Here is a 19,421-nt window from a genome sequence, read left to right on the forward strand (position 1 = left end):
CAAACCACTTCCTTTCTATGGCAGTTGTTTCAGAAATATATGATCATTTCTGTATTTTTTTAGCAGCATGGATTCCCTTGCTTTTACATAATTTTACAAAAATCCATTGACATTTTATTTAAAAATTACAATAAAATGCACTCTGAACAGATAGTTCAGAGAAGAACACTTGTAACTGGCTGGGATTTAGCTCTGTTCACCACAACTCCTTGGGATTGTCCCTTCTGGCAATTTCTTAGAAGTAACTTTCCTCTAAGATGAAAAGTTTGGACACTGGAATGTGAGAAGTTCAGTTCAGCAGTGTTTCCTTTCTGCATCTCACTATTACAAGAAGAGATCCCATGCTGTTAAAAAGCCATACAGACTCTGAAATAATAACAATCCAGAGCCCACAAATATGGAGGGTAGCTTAAAAAAAAAAAAGCAAATATGGCAAAATATTTATAGAGCCATTTAAATGTATTTTATATATATATCTTTTTGTGATTGTCTCTTTTTCTGAAAATACATTTGTATTCTCAAACTTTCGCCCTCCCTCAGGCTATAAAGGTTAGACTTTTCTCCCCTCTAATGGCAGTTACCACTGTGCTTTAACCATCCCTTTCCAGCAGCTGGTGTTTTTCAGCTGTTATGTGGACAGCCTTATCCTGATATGGGGACAAGGGGCAGCTGGGACACATGCTCTGGCACTCATAGCCTTGTATGTTTCAGTGGGAGCTGGGTCAGGGAAGAGGCAGTGCCTGGCCACAGTGTCCTAGGGGGAGGTTGGAGGCTGGAAGTTCTGTCATCCCTCTGACCAGGGTTGCCATGTGGAGAGTAGGGAACAGAGGTGTCTGGATGCGCTGATGGCCCAGTTCTGGCTACAAACATGACACAGGCTTAGTCTGTTTCTGTGTGTATAAGATAGGTTCCAGGAGACATCACCAACCCACAGCAGAGACCTTTGTATTCTGTTAGGTCTCAACTATATATTTGCTTGTGTTATTATTTCTCATGCTAGCTAGCTCAAATTACCAAGGGTAATTCTAGGACAAGCTACAACTACAATTTCTTTATTCTGTGTAGACATGACCTTTGACTATTTGATTGCAACTGGCTTTGGACCAGGGCCTGTAGCCAAAGCTGTGTTGCTAGCATAACATGCAACACTCTCTACAGAGCCTCCAAGTATAAGCCATCACTTCTCTGATCTAAAACACACATAATTGCAATGAGCTGGGAGATCCTCCAGCATTTCACAGCATATAGAAAAGATTTATTAATGACAATTATCTGTTTGGAGACAGAGAAATGCACAGAGAAATGCCAAATTCTTTGGATGCATAGAGAAATTTGAAGTATGAAGATGGGATGAACTCTGGTGAGTATACACATGCATGGGGACACACCATTTCCATACACCTCCTCCAGCAGGAGCTGGGGAAAAAATGAAAAAATGGGTATGGTTTTACCAGTTTAGGCTAAAACTCAGCTACTAATAAGCATTCCACATTTTTCAGATAGATAAATTTGGCTCTTTTTACATTACAATTCGCCAACGTGATGGAGAATTCCTATCAGAGATTGTACCTACAACAGAGTAACAGTTCTGAGTTCATGGAAGAATTCTGGCTAAGACTAATTCAGCAGTCAGAGAACTATGAGCTGCATGTCAGCACTTCAGCTCTAGGTGCAACACAGGGCTATCTGCATCAGCAAGACTGCCTTCAGCTCTTCTACACTGTGCAAGTCGAGGACTCGAATGACATAGTGGGTCTGTCAAAGGGACATTGCAGTTATCAGCGCATTAACATCATCAAAGCTATCAGCACCAGAAAAAAAAGAACACAAAAATCTCTCTCCAAAGCAACTGTTCTCTTAGCCACTACATAATCTGATTTATCTATCACACACTTTGTAAAAGCATCAATCCATTAATTTCAAGAGGGTCAACTTCACACTAACTAGAAAGGGAATGAGACACAATGAATAGGCTTTGGTCAGGCACGTTACACAGTATTTATGACCTTTTTTTCCCACTGTAGTTATGCTATAAATGCATTTTATGTGAGTAGATCTTGTTAGACAAGCAGGCATTTGCAAAACATTACAAATGCAAGAGAGTATAATGAGTACACTTCCAGAGAGGATATTCTAGTACCCTCCAGGCCTTGATTGGGTAGCTCATTTAAACATCAGGTTAAATCCCATTTAAGTGAAGTGCCTTATAGAAGTTTTTCAGCAGTGCTCTTAATGGCTGCAAAAGAAATGTCAGGAAACTGAATGAGGCTATTCTAATTTTATTTTACTTTTTTGAGCTAACCATGCTAAGAAACCTTACTTTTTTTTTTTTTTTTTTTTTTTTTTTTTTTTTTTTTTTTTCCCCCCCCGTCTTTTTATCTCTTCCAAACACATGAATGCATGATGCATGGCAGCTTGGAAGTGTGTATTCCATTTTCCCTCTCCCATCAAGTTTCACACCCCGGATGCTACACCGCCACCATTTGTACAACTTTTTGTGCCTCCGGCTGCATCGAGTTCAATTTTATGATTCCTCCACCTCCCCATTCACCTAGGATTGGGGGTGTCCGCCGGGACTCACTGCACCCAGTTAACTCCCGCTGTGCCAGCCGTTGTCCTTGAAAGCGGGGTCGTTGTGCGGGCCCGGGAGTGGGTGTCTCCCGGCAGGTGGCACTCGGGCTCCGCCGCCGGCCTCGCCGCTGCAGCCGGCGTCCTCGCCTCTCCTACAGTCGGGCAGCGGGCGCCGGCCCGGCGGGCGGCGAGGACCGGGCGGCTGCAGGCACGTCTCGGTGCTGGGGTAGCGGCAAGGCGGCGTAGCTTTCAGTGCCGCCGTTATTAGCGGCAGGCTGGGAACGCGTTCGTGAAGGCCTGGGAAAGTAAAGTCAGGAACCGCGGGAGCAAGGCGTGCGGCCGGGGCAGCTGCGAGGTGCTCCCGTCCTGGCAGGAGCCGGGGCTGATAACTGCGTACGTGTAAGATCACAGCAGACTCCGGGAAGCAGAATTTAAAATGTGGTTATTATCCTCGGGGGGAGATCTCTGCATCAGAAGGGGAATATATATGTGCGTTCTGTAACTCCTGTTAGTGTTAATGGGAATTATGTGTGTAAATCCCCAAATCCCAGCATACGGAGATGAGAGTGTCCCCGCAAGGGCCTGAAATACGCATTTGAATTAAGCCTTTGCTGTTGGGAAATTCATGACTCTGTAGCTGCTATTATAAATTTATACTTACTAGGACTAAGTTTCACCTGAAACAACAGAGCCTGAAGTGGTATTTGTTCCAGCAAATTATTTAGTTAGATGTGATAATCAGTTCACAGCAGGACTGTGAGAGGCTACTCAGATTGTTGACAATTCTGGGACCTATTCAGCTTCAAGCAGCTTCTGAAGCAGCTCCAAAGGCCACAGAGGGGACTCACAAACCCAGCTCCTCAGGGAGCTAGGGCCAGGGCAAGGCTGACTTTCCACAACTGCTTCCCAGGACAAAGCTTTCCCAGGGGCAGAGTTATCTGCTTTGACAACTACACCCCTACTCCAAAGCACAAATGATAGGCGAGACTTAGCAGAGGTGCTGCTATTCCCAGCCCCCTGTATTTTGCCAGGTGGATGAGATTTTTTTTCTTGTGAGCTAAGTGGTTAAAACACAGTCTGAGGTGCAGGGGGAGCTGCAAATCAGTTCTCCTTGACTTGCTGGGCTGTTCTATAGTTTATTTCAGGAATTATGTGACATAACAATATGCCTTCTATTAGCATAATCTTTAAATTAGGAAGCTGCCTTCCACAGGAGCTTTTATCCCACATTTGTCATCTCAGCCTCAGATCAAATTTAATCCCAGGGTACTCCTCCTCACAAGGCTTCACATCTTCCCTTGGGGCTGGGAAGAAGAAAATCCTGTCTTGACCCTCATATGTCAGCCACTGTATCAGTAATTACAGCACCACAGGTGGGATGCCATAGGATTAGGGGGCTCCCAAGTGGACACATGTCTAAAGAAGCCAAGTCCACAGCTTCATTTCAGCCCATATCACCTTCATTACCTTATTATGTGAGCCAGCACTGCATGCACAGTAGGAGGGAGTGCCCTTTCCAGGGCTGTCCAGTTTAAGTGCTGCAGGGATACAACAGTGCTGTGCTGCATGAGCTTCATGGCCAGCCTGTACAGGGACTGCCATAGTCATGGAGGGAAACAACAGCTAGATAGCCTCTCACCCCCTCCCACTATGTCATATTTTCTCCTTCTTGCATCTTTTTATATCAGTGCCCAGACTCTTCATTACTCTTGATTGGCCCACTCGAAAGCAGCCATGTGTGCCCTTTAATCCCATGCAGTCTCACACTTGAGATGAAGCAGACCAGCATGTTAGGCTGCCCTAAATACCATTCACAGAGACAGAGAGTTGCTTTATTCTGAATGAGGCCTTAATCTGCTGAGTTATTTGAAATAGTGCTGTTAATTATTTGTAAACCCCACTCTCCTACTTTAAGCCTGGGTGTGACTCTAACACTTTTGAATCTTGTAATGGAATGGAAGTGTTGCCAGCCCTCATTAAAAACGCTGCAAAAGCTAGAGCAGCAGTGCTCCGTTCCTTGTAAGTGGTTTGTTTCTCCGATAGATCAAACAGCCTGTTGACAATGGTTGACTGCAACCGACAGCCTCTTCTAATAAGATAAAGAAGTTGTACATCTTATTGATTATAAAGCAAATTGGGGTTTTGTCCCTTTAAATTTTTTATTGGCTACAAAATGAATGACTTCTTCATTTGAAATTGCAGTTTGCCGTAACATTACAATGAATTATAATCCTAACCTATTCAGGCTTCCTCAAAGACCTAACCCATTTGTCTGCCTCACAAACATGTTGTAAAATGCCCTGCATTTACATACATATTCTCAGGAGCTTTTTATTCAAGAACTGTGGCAGATTTAAGAAAGGAAAAGGGGCTGAATGGGCAAGAATTCTTGAGATCTTTAATTTTAAGAGTCTTGCAATATCTCATCACAAGCTACAAGCTTGAACCAGACATTTTTGGATAAAGTTCTTAGTTTGTCATTACACAGAAGCTGAAGCTTTTAATCCCTTCTGGCTCTAAAGATCTATGTTCCTGAACATTCAGGGAATGGAGCTTGTATCACCAAAATAAATACAACACTTTATAGATCAATATTTATTGTTAGATCTTACAGAAGCTCAAGGCACATCAAGGAGAACTTTAAAAGCCAACCACCATAATCAAGACCTCCAAATCTGCTCTCAGCATCTTTCTTGCAAGCCCTGATTATCTCCCTGCCTGACCTCACTTTGTGCAGGCATCTCCAGCTCCACTTCTGTGCAGCACAGAGCAGGTAAATAGGGAGCTCAGGTGATACAGTGCTCAAGTGGTATCCAGACCCTGTGCATGGCATTGTTTAAAGGGGTAGGCCAGTCAACTCCTAAGACCATCAGGGCAGAGTGCCTCAAAACCACTGTAATGTCAACTTTACTTTCCTAATATAATGAAAGGTGGGAAAAGGAGAGTTGCTTGTCCCTTTCCCTGACATGTCTTTGTGGATAAGAAAGCTGGAACACTTGGCTCTGGCAGTAGAGCCATGCAGATGGGACAGTGGTAGGGAGGAGTCCTGATTTCTGATCTCTGGTACCAGGGCATTTCTGTTCTCTTCCTGCTCTTTTTCTGTTCATACCTAGCAGATGAACAATAAAAATGGAGGTAAGGAGGCAAAAATGTCTTGGAAAGAGCTGTCAGAGGACAGCCTTCTACCTCCTGGCTCAGTGCACTTCCAATGGGAGAGACATTCAGGTCTCTCTCTCGGAAGCATGATTTCTTGCTTTCAGTATCTGACATTTGTTAGGAAAACATGCCCCTACTCTACTGAGTCCAGTTCATGAGCAGTTGTCTGGCAAACACTCCTGATGAGTAAGAGGTGTAGGCCTGAATCTTTCCAGGAGCTGGAGCATACCCTACCTGGATCCACCACTTCCAGCTACTAGGCACTTAGGTGTAAGCACATTAGTGTGTCTGTTGCTTTTGACCATGAATTAAGAGTGAAAAAGAAAAACCCAATCCTTGCCTCATTGTTAAGCAGCTAGATGTTGGTTACATCTCTCAGAAATCCTAGATCCAGAGCATAGGGTGACAGCTGCTCTCCTAGCAGTCACTTCTAGTTTGAGAAAGCTAACCCCTTGCCCCTGCCTTTCCTAAGCTTGTTCTTATATAAGAGAAAATAGTCCCAAATGTCAGATACCACACCACCCTGAAAACCATCATTCTGGAACAAGCATTTTAGCCAACAGGACCGTTGGCATGTTCTTATCTTCAGTCTATTTCAGCAAGGTGAAAAGCACACAGACACACACGGAGTCCACAACAGGCAGCAATGGAAACTCTGTATTGGAAAGTCAGTTCCTAGCTCTTTAAGGTGGACAGTTCATGAACTGCTACCCACAAAATGATGAAGTTCCACAAATGGATGCTACCAGCCTGCAAAAACTGTGGGGCTTTCACCTCCCAGGGACCTCCTACCTCATATGGAGACCGGCTGTGAGATCAGCACATCTGGTCTATTGGTCTAGAAAATGGCTTTTCAGAATGGCAGTATATTCATGAATGGTGACCATCTGATTAAACTCACAGTTTGGCACTTACATATCTTACTCTATTTTTAATTTGGTGTCTGAAGTGGTTTAGAAACTCCACCATTGATTTCAGTGCTAGTGTTAAAGTTTAGGAGATTGATTTGAAAATTCTGGGCCAAGTACATAGGTTTTTACCAGGTAAGAGCCATTCACTCACAAAAAGGATCAGAGAAAGAAGCTTGCAGTACAACAGTTCATGTGATCTCTCTACCACACAGACTGAAATTCCTTTGGTTTCCCATTTGTGCATCGAGTGTTTTCACCAGTGCTCAAATCAGTCAAAGGGAGAAAAAAAAAAAATTAACAGAGCTTCATAGAAATACTGCATTCTTTCCAAGAGTAGAGGCAAAACAAACAAGAGTTTTAAAAGTAAACAGTCTCTACCAGCAGATCTTTCCCCCTTTTATTGCATGCGTTACAATGCCCTTCAGCCAACAGAAAGCAGAGAAAGTTCTGCCAGGAAAAAGAGGTATTTGAAAAAGTTTAAACTTTTGTTTGCTTTGCTGTGCACACTCGCACACATTTAAGAAAAGAGACAAGACCCTTTCTTCTTCAGCACTAGGTAAAAAGTAAATGGATTTCTCTTTATCAGCTGGTCTACAGCTGGCAGAAGTAGTCAGGTTTTCTCATACATGCCTCTGTACTCAAGAACATTGTGAGAGAGAAAGTGGGAGTGATCTGTTCACCCTGGACATACAGACCAGTGGAAAAAACAAATACAGGCATCTCGGATCATCCCGCTGACTCAAATGAGCACAAACCTTCCAAAGCCAAGCAGCATAATTTTATTCTAATAAAACTGCTCAATTAATGTGTTTCTTCCAAACCTCTTTCCCTTTTGTAAAGAAGACAAAAGTTACAGGAGTGTGAATTAAAAAAGACTGCAAATCTGGAGTAATTGGAAGAGAACTGAAAGAAGAAAGCTCTGTGGTTGGTTAGAACAGAAATTCTGACTAAAAAGTAAAGTGATCTCAAAGCAACAACCATCACTTTTTGTGATAAATATTCCCATTTCTGATCAGTTCTAATGTTTGCATTTGAAGAGACTTCTTGATCAGAAGTTAATAAAAGCATGTCATGTGAAATACACAGAACACTTCATAAAACATATTCAAAAAATAGTTATGTTCTGAAGACTTTATGGCAGGCAGAGTAAGAAAGAGAAAAAGATACAAAGGAAGATAAAAACAGATTTCTAGCAATATACAGGCAAAGTGAGATAAAACTGAATAGCACTTGGATTAGTACAGCATGAGTTTGTTTTAAAAATACATCCCTTTTCTGCACTTCCATTCTCTCCCGTCTGCTTCATGGCCCTGACCTTGTTCCTCCTCATTTCAAAAGAACCGTCCCTCCTTATTTCCCTTCTGACCTGCATTCCTCACTGCTGTCTGTAATGTGGCGATAAAGGCACCAGTAAACCAAACCAGCTTGCCTAAGATCAGAAGATACCGAGGGCGATGGCAGCAAATTAACTGATTGGTACAAAACAAAAGGATAAAAAAAAAAAAAAAAAGTCGTCAGGAAGCTGAGAACTTTTGAACCCATTTAAAAAAATAAGTAGCAGAGAAGCAGGTTTGTCTGTTACAGGAATATTGCCTGCAAGAGCCAAGCCAGAGCTTGGAAGCTATGATCAGGTGCAGCCCCCAAGAGCAGCCCCTGGTAGGGAACACAGGTATTTAAGGAAGAGGAATTACTGCTTTTGAAAAGGCAGGACACAAAGGGATGCTCCCTGCTGCCATTTCCACCCCTCCAAGACCTGTGCTTGATATCCTCAAGTTACTTCCATCTGTGACATGTGTGAAGAGACAATGAAGCCTCTATTGGACTCCCCTTAAAATCACCTTTTCAAGGGCCCTGGCCTGACAAAGAAATGCTGTACTGAAAATAATTGCAGTAAAGCCTTGAGATAAACATAGATTTAGTAATACTGTCTTTCCTGCTTTCCCACCAGCACTAAGCGGGTTAATACCTTCCTCCTGGGCTGACCTCAGGAGATTTTGCTCTCTGTGACTCCAGATGGCTTTCAGAAATCTCTAAAGTTTTGCAGCCCTCATTACTGACAGATGTGGGAGTTATAATTTGAAATTTAGGTTCACTAAAGGATTGTTAAATCCCAGGAACCTGCAGAAGCTCTCTTAAATGCACCAGTGTTACAGATCACAGAAAATATGCTCTCATGTAATACTGAACAAAAGACTTTATTACCATCAACATCACTTTCCATTGCCCCCCCTCCACTTTATCTCGGACTTCCAGCACAGCTTTCCTTAGGAGGTTCCCTCTGGGATTTTTTCCTGGTTCCCTAAAGCAGCAGCCGCCCACTGAGTCTCACAGCTTGGCAGCTTGCCATGGTGGGCACACCAGTAACAGGCCTGGCAGCGCTTCCTTCTGGGCCAAGTCTTGCATGTCTCCCACCATCCCTGATGGCTCAGTGACAGCCTCCTGCCTCAGATGCTCACTTTGTCATACAGCTGGAGACATGCCCTAAATTTATACTGCTATCAGCTCTGCTATTTCAATACATCTATTTCATTGGGCACCTAAAATAACCTGAACCCACATGAACCACTGCTTTTGTCATGAAAGCAAACAGATTTTTTCATTACCTCCGTGAAGAATGCTTGAGAGCCACATGCAGAGCATGTTTTTGCTTAAAATTCCCTTCCTTTCTTCCTGCTATAGAAAGGGGAGATCTGAAATGTGGCTGCACTCCTGGAATGAATGTTTGCTTTGGCAAACACTCATCTGCAGAACCTGACAGGTGAAGCCTCTGAGACATCAGCCTGCTTTGGCACTGTAGAAGGCCTGGAAAAGATACTGTTGCTCCATTGTCACTACATATGGTCCTTCCCCAGCAGCTCTTGTACACAGAAGAGACATGGTACAGTTCTCAGTTGTAATATCCTCTATTAGTACTGCTTGAATTTTGATTTGGAGGAGGAGGCCTAAAATAGCCATACAACATGATCGTTTCTGAATGGACTTGAAGTAGATGGTACATAGTTGAGAGAAACTAGCTTTTTGGTCATTCAGTTAGTTATTAACCATTCAAGTAGTACATTGACCACATGGAAAGATAGCTTACTTTAGAAAATGTTTTTGTGTAACTGTTGTACACTTGCTCTAAGTACGGAGATTATTTATGTAGGACCCTGTGGGAAATGGCCCTCAGGGACAAGGGAACATAGCAGAACTGGCAGATCTTTAAGGATGCTTTCTATAAAGCACAAGAGATCTCAATCCCCATGTGTAAGAAACCAGGCAAGGAAGGCAAGAGACTGCCATGGCTGAGTCAAGACCTGCTGGCCAAACTAAAGGGCAAGTTGGGACTACACAGGAAATGGAAGAAGGGACAGCCATCCTGAGAACAGTATAGGGACATTGCCCACTTGTGTAGGGACGAGGTCAGAAAGGCCAAAGTGCAGCTGGAACTGAACTTGTCAAGGGATGTAAATAAAACCAAGAAAGGCTTCTACAGGTACATAAAACAGAAAAGAAAGGTTATAGAAAGTGTACCCCCCACAATGAGCAACAGTGGGGAACTAGTAACAATGAACAAGGAGAAGGCTGAGATTCTCAACAACTTTTGCCTCAGTCTTCACTGGCAACCACTCTCCTCATGGCTCTCATGTTGATGGCCCACAAGATGGAGACCAGGCAAAGTCCTTCCCAATGTAAGCAAAGATGAGGTGTGTGATCAGCTGAGGAACCTGAAAATACACAGGTCTGTGGGACCTGATGAAATGCATCCGAGTCCTGAGAGAATTAGCTGATGTAGTTGCCAAGCCACTCTTCACGATAATTGAAAAGTCCTGGCAGTCAGGTAAAGTCTCTGGTGACTATAAGAAAAGACACATCTTACCCATTTACAAAAAGGGTAGAAAGATGGACTCTGGGAACTACCAACCTGTCAGCCTCACCTCTGTGCCTGGGCATACCATAGAACAAATCCTCCTAGATGACATGCTAAGACATATGGAGGACAGGGAAGTGATCCAAAACAGCCAGGAGGGCTTTACTAGGGGCAAATCCTTCCTGACCAACGTAGTGGCTTTCAGTGATAAAGTGACTATGTCAGTGGATAAGGGACAACCTATGGGTGTGATCTATCTGGACTTCTGCAAGTCTTTTGACATGGTGCCCCACAATATCCTACTTGCCAAGTTGGAGAGATACAGATTTGCTGGGTGGACTGTTCAGTGGATAAGGAATTGGCTGGATGGGCTCATCCAGCAGGTAGTGCTCAGTGGCTCAAAGTCCAGATGGAGACCAGTGACAAGTGGTGTCCCTCAAGGGTCCATACTGGGAGCTGTACTGCTTAACATTTTTACCAATGACATAGTGAGATCAAATGCACCATCAGAAAATTTGCAGATGACATCAAGCTGTGTGGTGTTCTTACACCAGAGGGACAGGATAGCATCTGGAAGGACCTGGACAGGCTGGAGAGGTGAGCCCAAGTGAACCTCATGAAGTTCAACCAGAGCAAGTGCAAGGTTTTGCACCTGGGCTGGAACAATCCTCACACTCAATACAGACTGGGGCATGAGGTGTTAGAAAGCAGCCCTGAGGAAAAGGATTTAGGGGTGCTGATGGATGAGAAGCTGGACATGAGCAGACAGTGTGCACTTGCAGCCCAGAAGGCAAATTGCATCCTGGGCCACATCAAAAGATGCATGGTCAATAGACTGAGTGAGGTGATTCTGCCACTTTGCTCTGCTCTGGCAAGACCTCACCTGGAATACTGTGTCCAGGTCTGGAGCCTTCAATACAGGAAGGATGTGGACCTGATTGAGTGGGTCCAGAGGAGGGCCATGCCTTTGTTTTGTTACTCACCAAGTATCACTGTTTTTACCTTTGTATCCCATCTCTCTCACTGCTTCCCTGTCACAGCACTGAGATCCCTTACTCATTGCAAAGCCAAATGTGGTGCCTAGCCTCCTCAGCTGTGCAGTGAGATTGAGGCCTGGAAAGCAATTGCAGATAAACTGTGGATGCTGGTTAAACTACAGAGGGAATGGTCTTTGGATAGGTATGTCCTCATTAGTACCTGTCAGAGAAGGATGGATACATGGCTCTGCCCCATCCCTTCAGAAAGGGACTATCTAAAAAGGGACATTTAGAAAAGAAGTCAAACCCTGAAGCCTTTAGGAATTATAGATATTAAGTGCTGACTGTAACAAAGATAAAGAAGAGCTAAGCATAAGAAAGAAGATCATCCTTCACTAGGACGTGCACTATAAGTTCAGTGAGGATATCCTTTACTTTTCTCTGCTTCCATGAAAAGTGCCAAAGAGTTGCATAAGATGCCTCTCTTGTAGCTGGCATCTCTACTCAATGGGTTACAGCTGCTACCAATTTAATCTAGGGCATAGCCTCTTCATGACAGAAGCCATGACTTGTGTACAGGAGTTTGATGAGTCCTAGATGGATATTTGCACAGGGTATTTTTGCAGCTCTCTTAAACAGCAAAGAACATATTTTCATCTTAAGAAGTGTGACCTGATATTTCATCACAAACATAAATGAGCTGATACTAACACAGTTAAGGTGTGCATTTGTAAGCATGGAGACAGGAGTTAAAAATTCATACATTAGGGAAGACAGAGATGAAATCAATAGTGGCTCAGGAGTGGCAAGAAAAGCAACTCTAAGTTCCCTTTAAAAAGAAAAAAGGAAAATACTCATCAGCAAATGAAAAACACCTGAACAAAGCAGGAAACCCAGTGCTTGGGATCATAAGATTATGCAAATCTGTTATTACTGCAAATTGGCATCCTAAGACCCTGATCATACAACACTTGCACATATGCTTAACTTTATGCACATGAGCAGCCTCATTAATGCCAAAGACTTAGTCGTGCATAAAACAGAGCAAATACATCAGTGTTTGTAAGACTGGGATTTAAACACAAGGGATGGAAAACAAATTTACTGTATCATCAACAATTATTTCTGAAACCCATCAGAAGCCAAGGTGGTGCCAGAAGTCTATTTAACGTAAAAACATTCAAAGAGAGAGAGGATGGGGATTTTGAATATTTCTGCCTTTAACTCAATCCATTAAGCCCAATAATGGTGGGCCAAGTGCAGGAGGAAACATTGCTGCCTAGATTAAAATATAACTGATTGTGGGTATTTGAGACATGGTATTTCCCATCACTTTTGACAAGATGAACTGGATTGCCTCTTAAAAACATAGATGGGAAACTTAGCTATTGTAAAAGAGAACTGTTTATAATCAAGTTGGATTTGACTAACTTATTCAGCAGTGTCTCACAAAAGTCTTACAAAATTAACTTAAACGGTGGTATGTTTACGTGGATTTGGAGCTGACTGCAGCATTTATATAAATAGTTACAAATAAATGCAAAGACTGACACTGTAGGAGGATGCCTATTTCACTGCAGCAAAGAATGATGGCTAGCCTTAGAGATAGTTTTAATTAGAATATTCAGGAATGCTTCAGAAAACAGAAGAACTCCCTTATGTTATGAAACCTGATGAAAATATGCTATTTCCTTGGGAATCTAAAAGAGTATATACAATAAAATTTCAGTACTTACCGGCAAAACAAGAAGACACAATGAGCTACAAAACAGCTGCTGTAGAAGTAAAGCTTCTGACAAATTTAAAGGAATAGCTCTGGAAAAAGGAATTCTGGGAAAGTTCAACCTTGCTTTGGGAAGAGGTAAAAAGGAGGCCTCTACAAGAAATAAGGTCTTGCTAATATAAACAGAATCAGTCAAAAGTCATGTTTTTATTTCATGATAATTTCTGAATGCTTTTAAATATTTTGTTTGTTCCAATTTGAGGGAGAAAAATAGCACATTCTCAGCAGTTAGTTTTACTGCTGCTTCTTTTCCCCCAACAGGACTGCTGCTGTCAAATATGCTGTGCAACAGTAAAGTTGATGGCCTTATGGTACTTTCTGATAGTCACATCTTGCAGATTGTTTCAAAGCAGCACTTCCAGCACCTCCAGGTCCCATGTGTGGCTCTATAGCTGGCTCCTGGTGAAGTCAGGGAATCATAGAATAATATATCTGTACTGTGGATGTTGTGAGGGCTCTTGGTTCTCCATAAGGTTTTTTCAGGAGGGTTGTCATGGAGATACAAAGCCTGAAAAAGGCAGTACAGTCTTTCATGAGGTTGCTGTCTATATGGACAGGCTGTCTACAACAATGGCCATGAAAGCTGAGCTGGCAGGGAGTTAGGTAACTTGTGAAAATGCTTTCATGCATTGGCACTTGGCATTTTGGTTGTGTTTACATGAAGTATTGATGCACAGATGACCAGCTGTTTTGAAGTCAGCATCCATCTTAAAGACTTAGTTTCATACAAAAATAATTTGGGGACATGACTTTGATGAGGTAGCATCTTCAGTTCTGTAATCTCACAGCACAATAGTGCTGCGAGTTCTGAATGTAAGAGAACAAAGTAAAAAGAATAGCAAGAGGCTGGAACAGGTTTTTGGCAATGAGTCCCTCTACTCCACTCTGGTGAGACCCCACCTGGAGTACCGTGTCCAGTTCTGGAGCCCCTATCACAGGAAGGATCTGGAGGTGCTGGAACATGTCCTCAGAAGGGCCACAAGGATGGTTAGAGGGCTGGAGCACCTCTCCTATGAGGACAGACTGAAGGAGTTGGGGCTAGTCAGTCTGGAGAAGAGAAGGCTCTGAGGAGACCTAATTATGGCCTTCCAGTATCTGAAGGGGGCCTACAAGAAAGCTGGTGAGAGACTTTTTAGGGTGTCAGGTAGTGATAGGACTAGGGGGAATGGAACAAAACTAGAAATGGGTAGATTCATATTGGATGTTAGGAAGACATTCCTCACCATGAGGGTGGTGAGACACTGGAACAGGTTGCCCAGGGAGGTGGTGGAAGCCCCATCCCTGGAGATTTTGAAGGCTAGGCTGGATGTGACTATGAGCAACCTGATCTAGTGTGAGGTGTCCCTCCCCATGGCAGGGGGATTAGAACTACATGATCCTTGAGGTCCCTTCCAACCCTAACAATTGTACGATTCTATAATTCTTCCCCCACTATCTCTTTTCCTAAAGGAAAGACTGTTTAAACTTTCTTCATAGGTTAAGTTTTGGCTTTTTTTATCTCATCTGTCTAGGTTTCAAAGAAGGAGGTTCTGTGACTAACTGGCATCTGGCAAAAGTGTGATCCTGAACTGGTCTTTAAGGGACTATGATGGCAAAGATATTAAAAGTGACAAAATGAATGCTCAGGGTGTCACAGCCTAAGGAATCAGCCCTGAAAATATTTGTTCATTCAGCCTCATCATCATATACACACTGACTTTATATTCTTGTGTATCAAGCAGGTCATTAAGACGCATAGCTTGGAAAATTTCTGGCTGAACCACATTCTGAGTTGAGCTGGAGAGTAGAGGAAAGTCTGGCATAAATTTGAACTCTATTAGTGGTATTTTCAATGCCTGTCTGCTTCATTCCAGTAGGTAAAGAGCACAGATCTTTTCCTCAGGACAGCTCTGGCAGACTGAACCTTCCAGAGGCTGTGATGCTAACTCCTAGACATTGTGGTTTCTTTGAAATAAACTTCCAATTCTTTGAGGAAATAATTATTTCAGAATAAAACAGTCTTTCTTAATGCAGACCTTATTTATTATATTCTGAGGCACACCTTGAAATGCAACACTGAACACAAATTCCTCTTTGATTGGTTTAATGGAAACAATTTCTCCCTTCAGCAAGCACTCGCTTTCAGAGTGAAACTTTAACACTTTACATTTTATCTGTCTTGTCAATCATTGATTAATTTTTTTTGTTTTTCTCCTGTTGGGCCCACCTGAAGATGTCATATATCTCTCAAAAGCATGTAATCTGAAAAGATGCTGAAAAAAGTTTTTATTTTTCAAACCAGTTGATCTGACAAATATGTTGCACAAACTTGTTTTTGGAAAAACAGTTTGTTCAGGTGATGAATGGCACTTCAGTGCATTTACTAAGCAAAATCACAACTAATGCCTAACTTATTTTTCTGATTTGATGTTTCATGTCATAGACTCATAGAACAATTTGGGCTGTAAAGGACCTCTGAGGGTCATCTCATTCACCTTGCTGCTCAAAACAGGGTCAGATAAGGTTGCTGGGGACTTTATCCAGTCTTAAAAAAAAAATCACAGAATTTAGCATAACTGCACAATCTCTGGGCAGCCATTTCCAATGCTTGTCTGTGATCATAGTGAAAAGGTTCTTTCTCATATCTTGCTGAAACTTCTCTTTTTTTCAGTGTATGTCTATTGTCTCTCTTCATCTTTTTCTGCTAGGTTGGGGCTTATGTTACTAAAAGCTACAAAGATAAACCCTTTTATTTCCCATCAGTATTTCTGCATGCACTAGGGGAGACAGTTACAGTATCCTTTTATGCTCTAAGGCAATGAATCTAAACAAAACTTTTCTGCTCCTTAAGTGCTGTGTTAAAGATGAAAACTCATCCTTGTTTGTAAGGAAAACAGAGTTTCAATGAAGATCTGATGCAGAGTCTGGAAAGCACAGTTCTTTTCATTAAAGGGACTATTGTAACTTAAAGACTTTATAGTATATTTTCTTCCCAAGGAACTTTTTCAAACTCACTTAGCAGGCTGAAGTTATTATACGTTTACAAGAGATGCTTCCTTCTTGAGACAGACTTATAGATTACATTTCTGCAGGAGATAAAAAATGACATATTAGTAGTTACCCTTCTAAAAGTACTCTTACATACCCACATCTTCCCAAGCCAAGAAGAATATGGACAACAACAAAGGAAATACAGCAAATAATTCAGGGCAAACTTTACCACTGTATTTATTTAAATGAAGGGAAATACTGAAAAGTGAAAGCTAAGCACTTGAGTTTATTCACATATTTTACATTCAAAGGACCAACAGAGTTTGGATTTTTTTTTCTTTTTTTAGAAAATAGACTTTTTTTTTTTTGTTGCCAAAATTTTCACAGACATAGAATATACTTATATGAAGCATGCTGCTGCCATGCATACAATGAAGGCCTTGTGTTTGTGGAGAAAAAGATAAACAACTGAGACCATTACCTACAAAAATGTTTCCTTCAATATAAATTAAATTCAGAGTAGTGCTTTATTTTAACAGACACCACAACAATGGGAGTTATTAACAACTACATATTTACAGTGTCTTACTGGTAAAAATACTGGGCTTTATCTGAGATCCTAGACACTTCCTGAGAAGGCCATGTGGACTGAGGATTGCTCAGCACTTCATATAAGCTAGGGGCTAAAAGGGTGAAATTAAAGCATGCTAATTTTAAAAGTAAGGTGTCACAAGTGGAACTGCTGATGCATTGTGTTTATGTCCTGATCCAGCAAACCTGTACCTCAAATGCTCCCTTTGATTTCAGCAGATGCAAGCTCCCACAGTTAAACACAGGATAAGTGTTTCAAAACCAGAAGTTTCTGAGGAAGACAATTGCTTGACTCAAAGATGCTATGAGTAGAGAAAACTACTGTAATTACAATTTTATGTGGTATTGAGGCATATGACCTTGAATTTAAATCTGTATTGTTCTGCAGGGATGATTTCTACCACTTTATTTTTACAAGGTCTGGATTCCAAATCTCTCTATCAAGTGACAAAGTTGTGAAAGCATCTTCTTCCCACAGCCTACAAAATCATAGTGCCGGTTTAGCAGATCTCAGTCTTTTTGGCAATTAAATAAAACAAGATCCATACTTTCCCCCCCTAAAGTATTCACAAAATAATCTTTCACTTACAAAATTGCTGTCCCACTGTTCTTGTATCAGATTTGACCTCAGCTTTTTAGATTTAAGCAGTTCTTTTAAAGTTACAAAAATAAAGAATTGATTAATATACAAATACATATTTCAGAGTGATAAGAGAATAATATTAAACAAATTCCTTTTAAAATCTACTTTAAATTAAAAGAAATGTTTTCAAAAGTCGTGGCTGGAGCAGATCTTTATCAATTGACTCTTTAATGGAACCCATTCCCTGCAGATGGCCATATATAACAGTGTAAGAAGGTCATTATTAGAAAAAGACAGTGAACGTGTTGCCACTAGCAAAGCAATTCATAAGATCTGCTGTGCCGCTTGGGCTTTGGTATCATGTTTTCAAGAACTGCAGATATTTCTAATATTAAAACCAAAATCTAACTTCTGAATTGTCTTGAGCTTCTTTAGAAATTCCCTAGTCTTTGTTAATATTTATTTTGCAGTAATCTGGGTTGTTCTGTGTACTGTTTGTATACAGCATAATATGAATGCTTTGCATGAATGCACACATATGCACAAAACCAGTCAGTAGTTCAATTAAGAGACATGTCTGCTCCCTGGGTCATTTCATACTTTTATAAGACCACATTTTTTTCCTGTAATATCCACAACAAAATCATCTTTGTTGCTCCCTTCTTCCACTGAGATGGTGATGCGTGGTTTCTTTCCGCTTATCTCAAGCAGCCAAAACAGCAGGGAACATTTTTGAACAACCTATAGTACTCTTCCTGGATCTGAAATAAAAATATAATATTCAAATATGAAATATATTCATATGTCTTTAAACTAATTTTCTACTTCTATCACCAGATGTTTAAAGGTGGGGTTGCTTTTGACTGGTAGACAGAATACTGAAGGAAATATTGTGTCAGTATAGTGTGGGTGAATCCTGCTGCTAACTGGGAAGAGTGGAAGTGATTTTTATTTCACACATTGCATTATTTTGTTGGGTTAATGTCACTGCAGACAGTTTTACAATTTTAAAAAAAAACTTTTTTCTGGTTTGTACATTGGTGTTAAAACAGAGAAGGTAAAAAGGTTCTGTCTCCACTAAAGTCAAGAGCAGAATTACTTCTCTTTCTTCCTCTCCCTCATTAGTGGCACAACAATTTCCTCGCACTGAGAAAACACCACAATTCCACTTTAAGGCTGTGCTTTTTTAGGTTCATGAGACTGCCTGAGTAACTTCCCACAAGAAATGGGACACTTACCTTCCTAGACAATACACAAAGAAATATGAAGATGAACATCCCCTGGAATGCGTTGAAGATTGTAAAAAGATACGCAGTGACCACGGATCCCTGGACAACATGAAGAACCCCAAATATCCAGGTAGCCCCAAGGAGGAAGAGCAAAGCAAGAGCACCTCTGGCACAGGATCTAGAGAGATAGGAAACATGGTGAGCAACATGCAGGCATGTGTTATTTTCCATCCTTCACTGATTTTGATGGTGAATGCTGCCTAGACAATTTTTTTCACAGCAGCAAAGGCCTGAGAAGTGCAAATATGTGGACTGCTCTTTAGGGTGTGCTGTAGCACCATGGCACAAATAAGCTCACATAATCACTGCAGAGGAGCAAAGGAGTAAAACTGGAGGGCCTTGAAACACTGGTTTCTTTAATCTTCAGATATATTTTCTCTAGTGTACTGCAGCACCATATGATTTGATTTAAATCTACTGTTCATGTAATTCCCCAAGGAAAAACATATGTCTGTTATGAAGCATTCCCCCACTTTTCCTCCTCCCCCTTATCTTCCACAAAATATAACCCAGAAAAAGGTACAGTATGCTCTTAGGTCAGTACATGTGCATCACATCAAAGGTTTCCCAGGCTGCCTCTCAGGTTCACTGCAAAAGACAGTGACAGTTGTAAAACTAGACTTCCTAGCTTTCTCTCTACTTTTTTTTTTTTTTTTTTTTTAAATAATATTAGAACACAAATACTCTCAAACATTCCTGGGCCAGGGTATTGATGCTTTAAAATTGTAGGAACTGATTTG

At 41.5% G+C, this 19,421-nt stretch overlaps 1 protein-coding gene across 2 annotated transcripts in view; it reads right to left on the reverse strand.

Annotated features, from left to right (window-relative positions):
- Nucleotides 1-16,484: 16,484 nt before the first annotated feature.
- The window catches only part of ADGRL4 (adhesion G protein-coupled receptor L4), a 74,551-nt gene continuing 71,614 nt past the window's right edge, over nt 16,485-19,421 (reverse strand). For both annotated transcript variants that reach the window (XM_068141117.1, XM_068141116.1), the window contains 2 exons: nt 18,631-18,799; nt 16,485-18,153 (listed from right to left, as the gene is read on the reverse strand). In XM_068141117.1, coding sequence (XP_067997218.1) covers nt 18,091-18,153; nt 18,631-18,799 — 232 coding nt within the window. In that variant the 3' untranslated portion in view covers nt 16,485-18,090. The remainder of the gene's footprint in view (nt 18,154-18,630; nt 18,800-19,421) is intronic.

This window comes from Melanerpes formicivorus, unplaced genomic scaffold (assembly GCF_026170545.1).
Source record: "Melanerpes formicivorus ecotype bairdi unplaced genomic scaffold, bMelFor1.0.p_v2 SCAF_7, whole genome shotgun sequence".
NCBI lineage: Eukaryota > Metazoa > Chordata > Aves > Piciformes > Picidae > Melanerpes > Melanerpes formicivorus.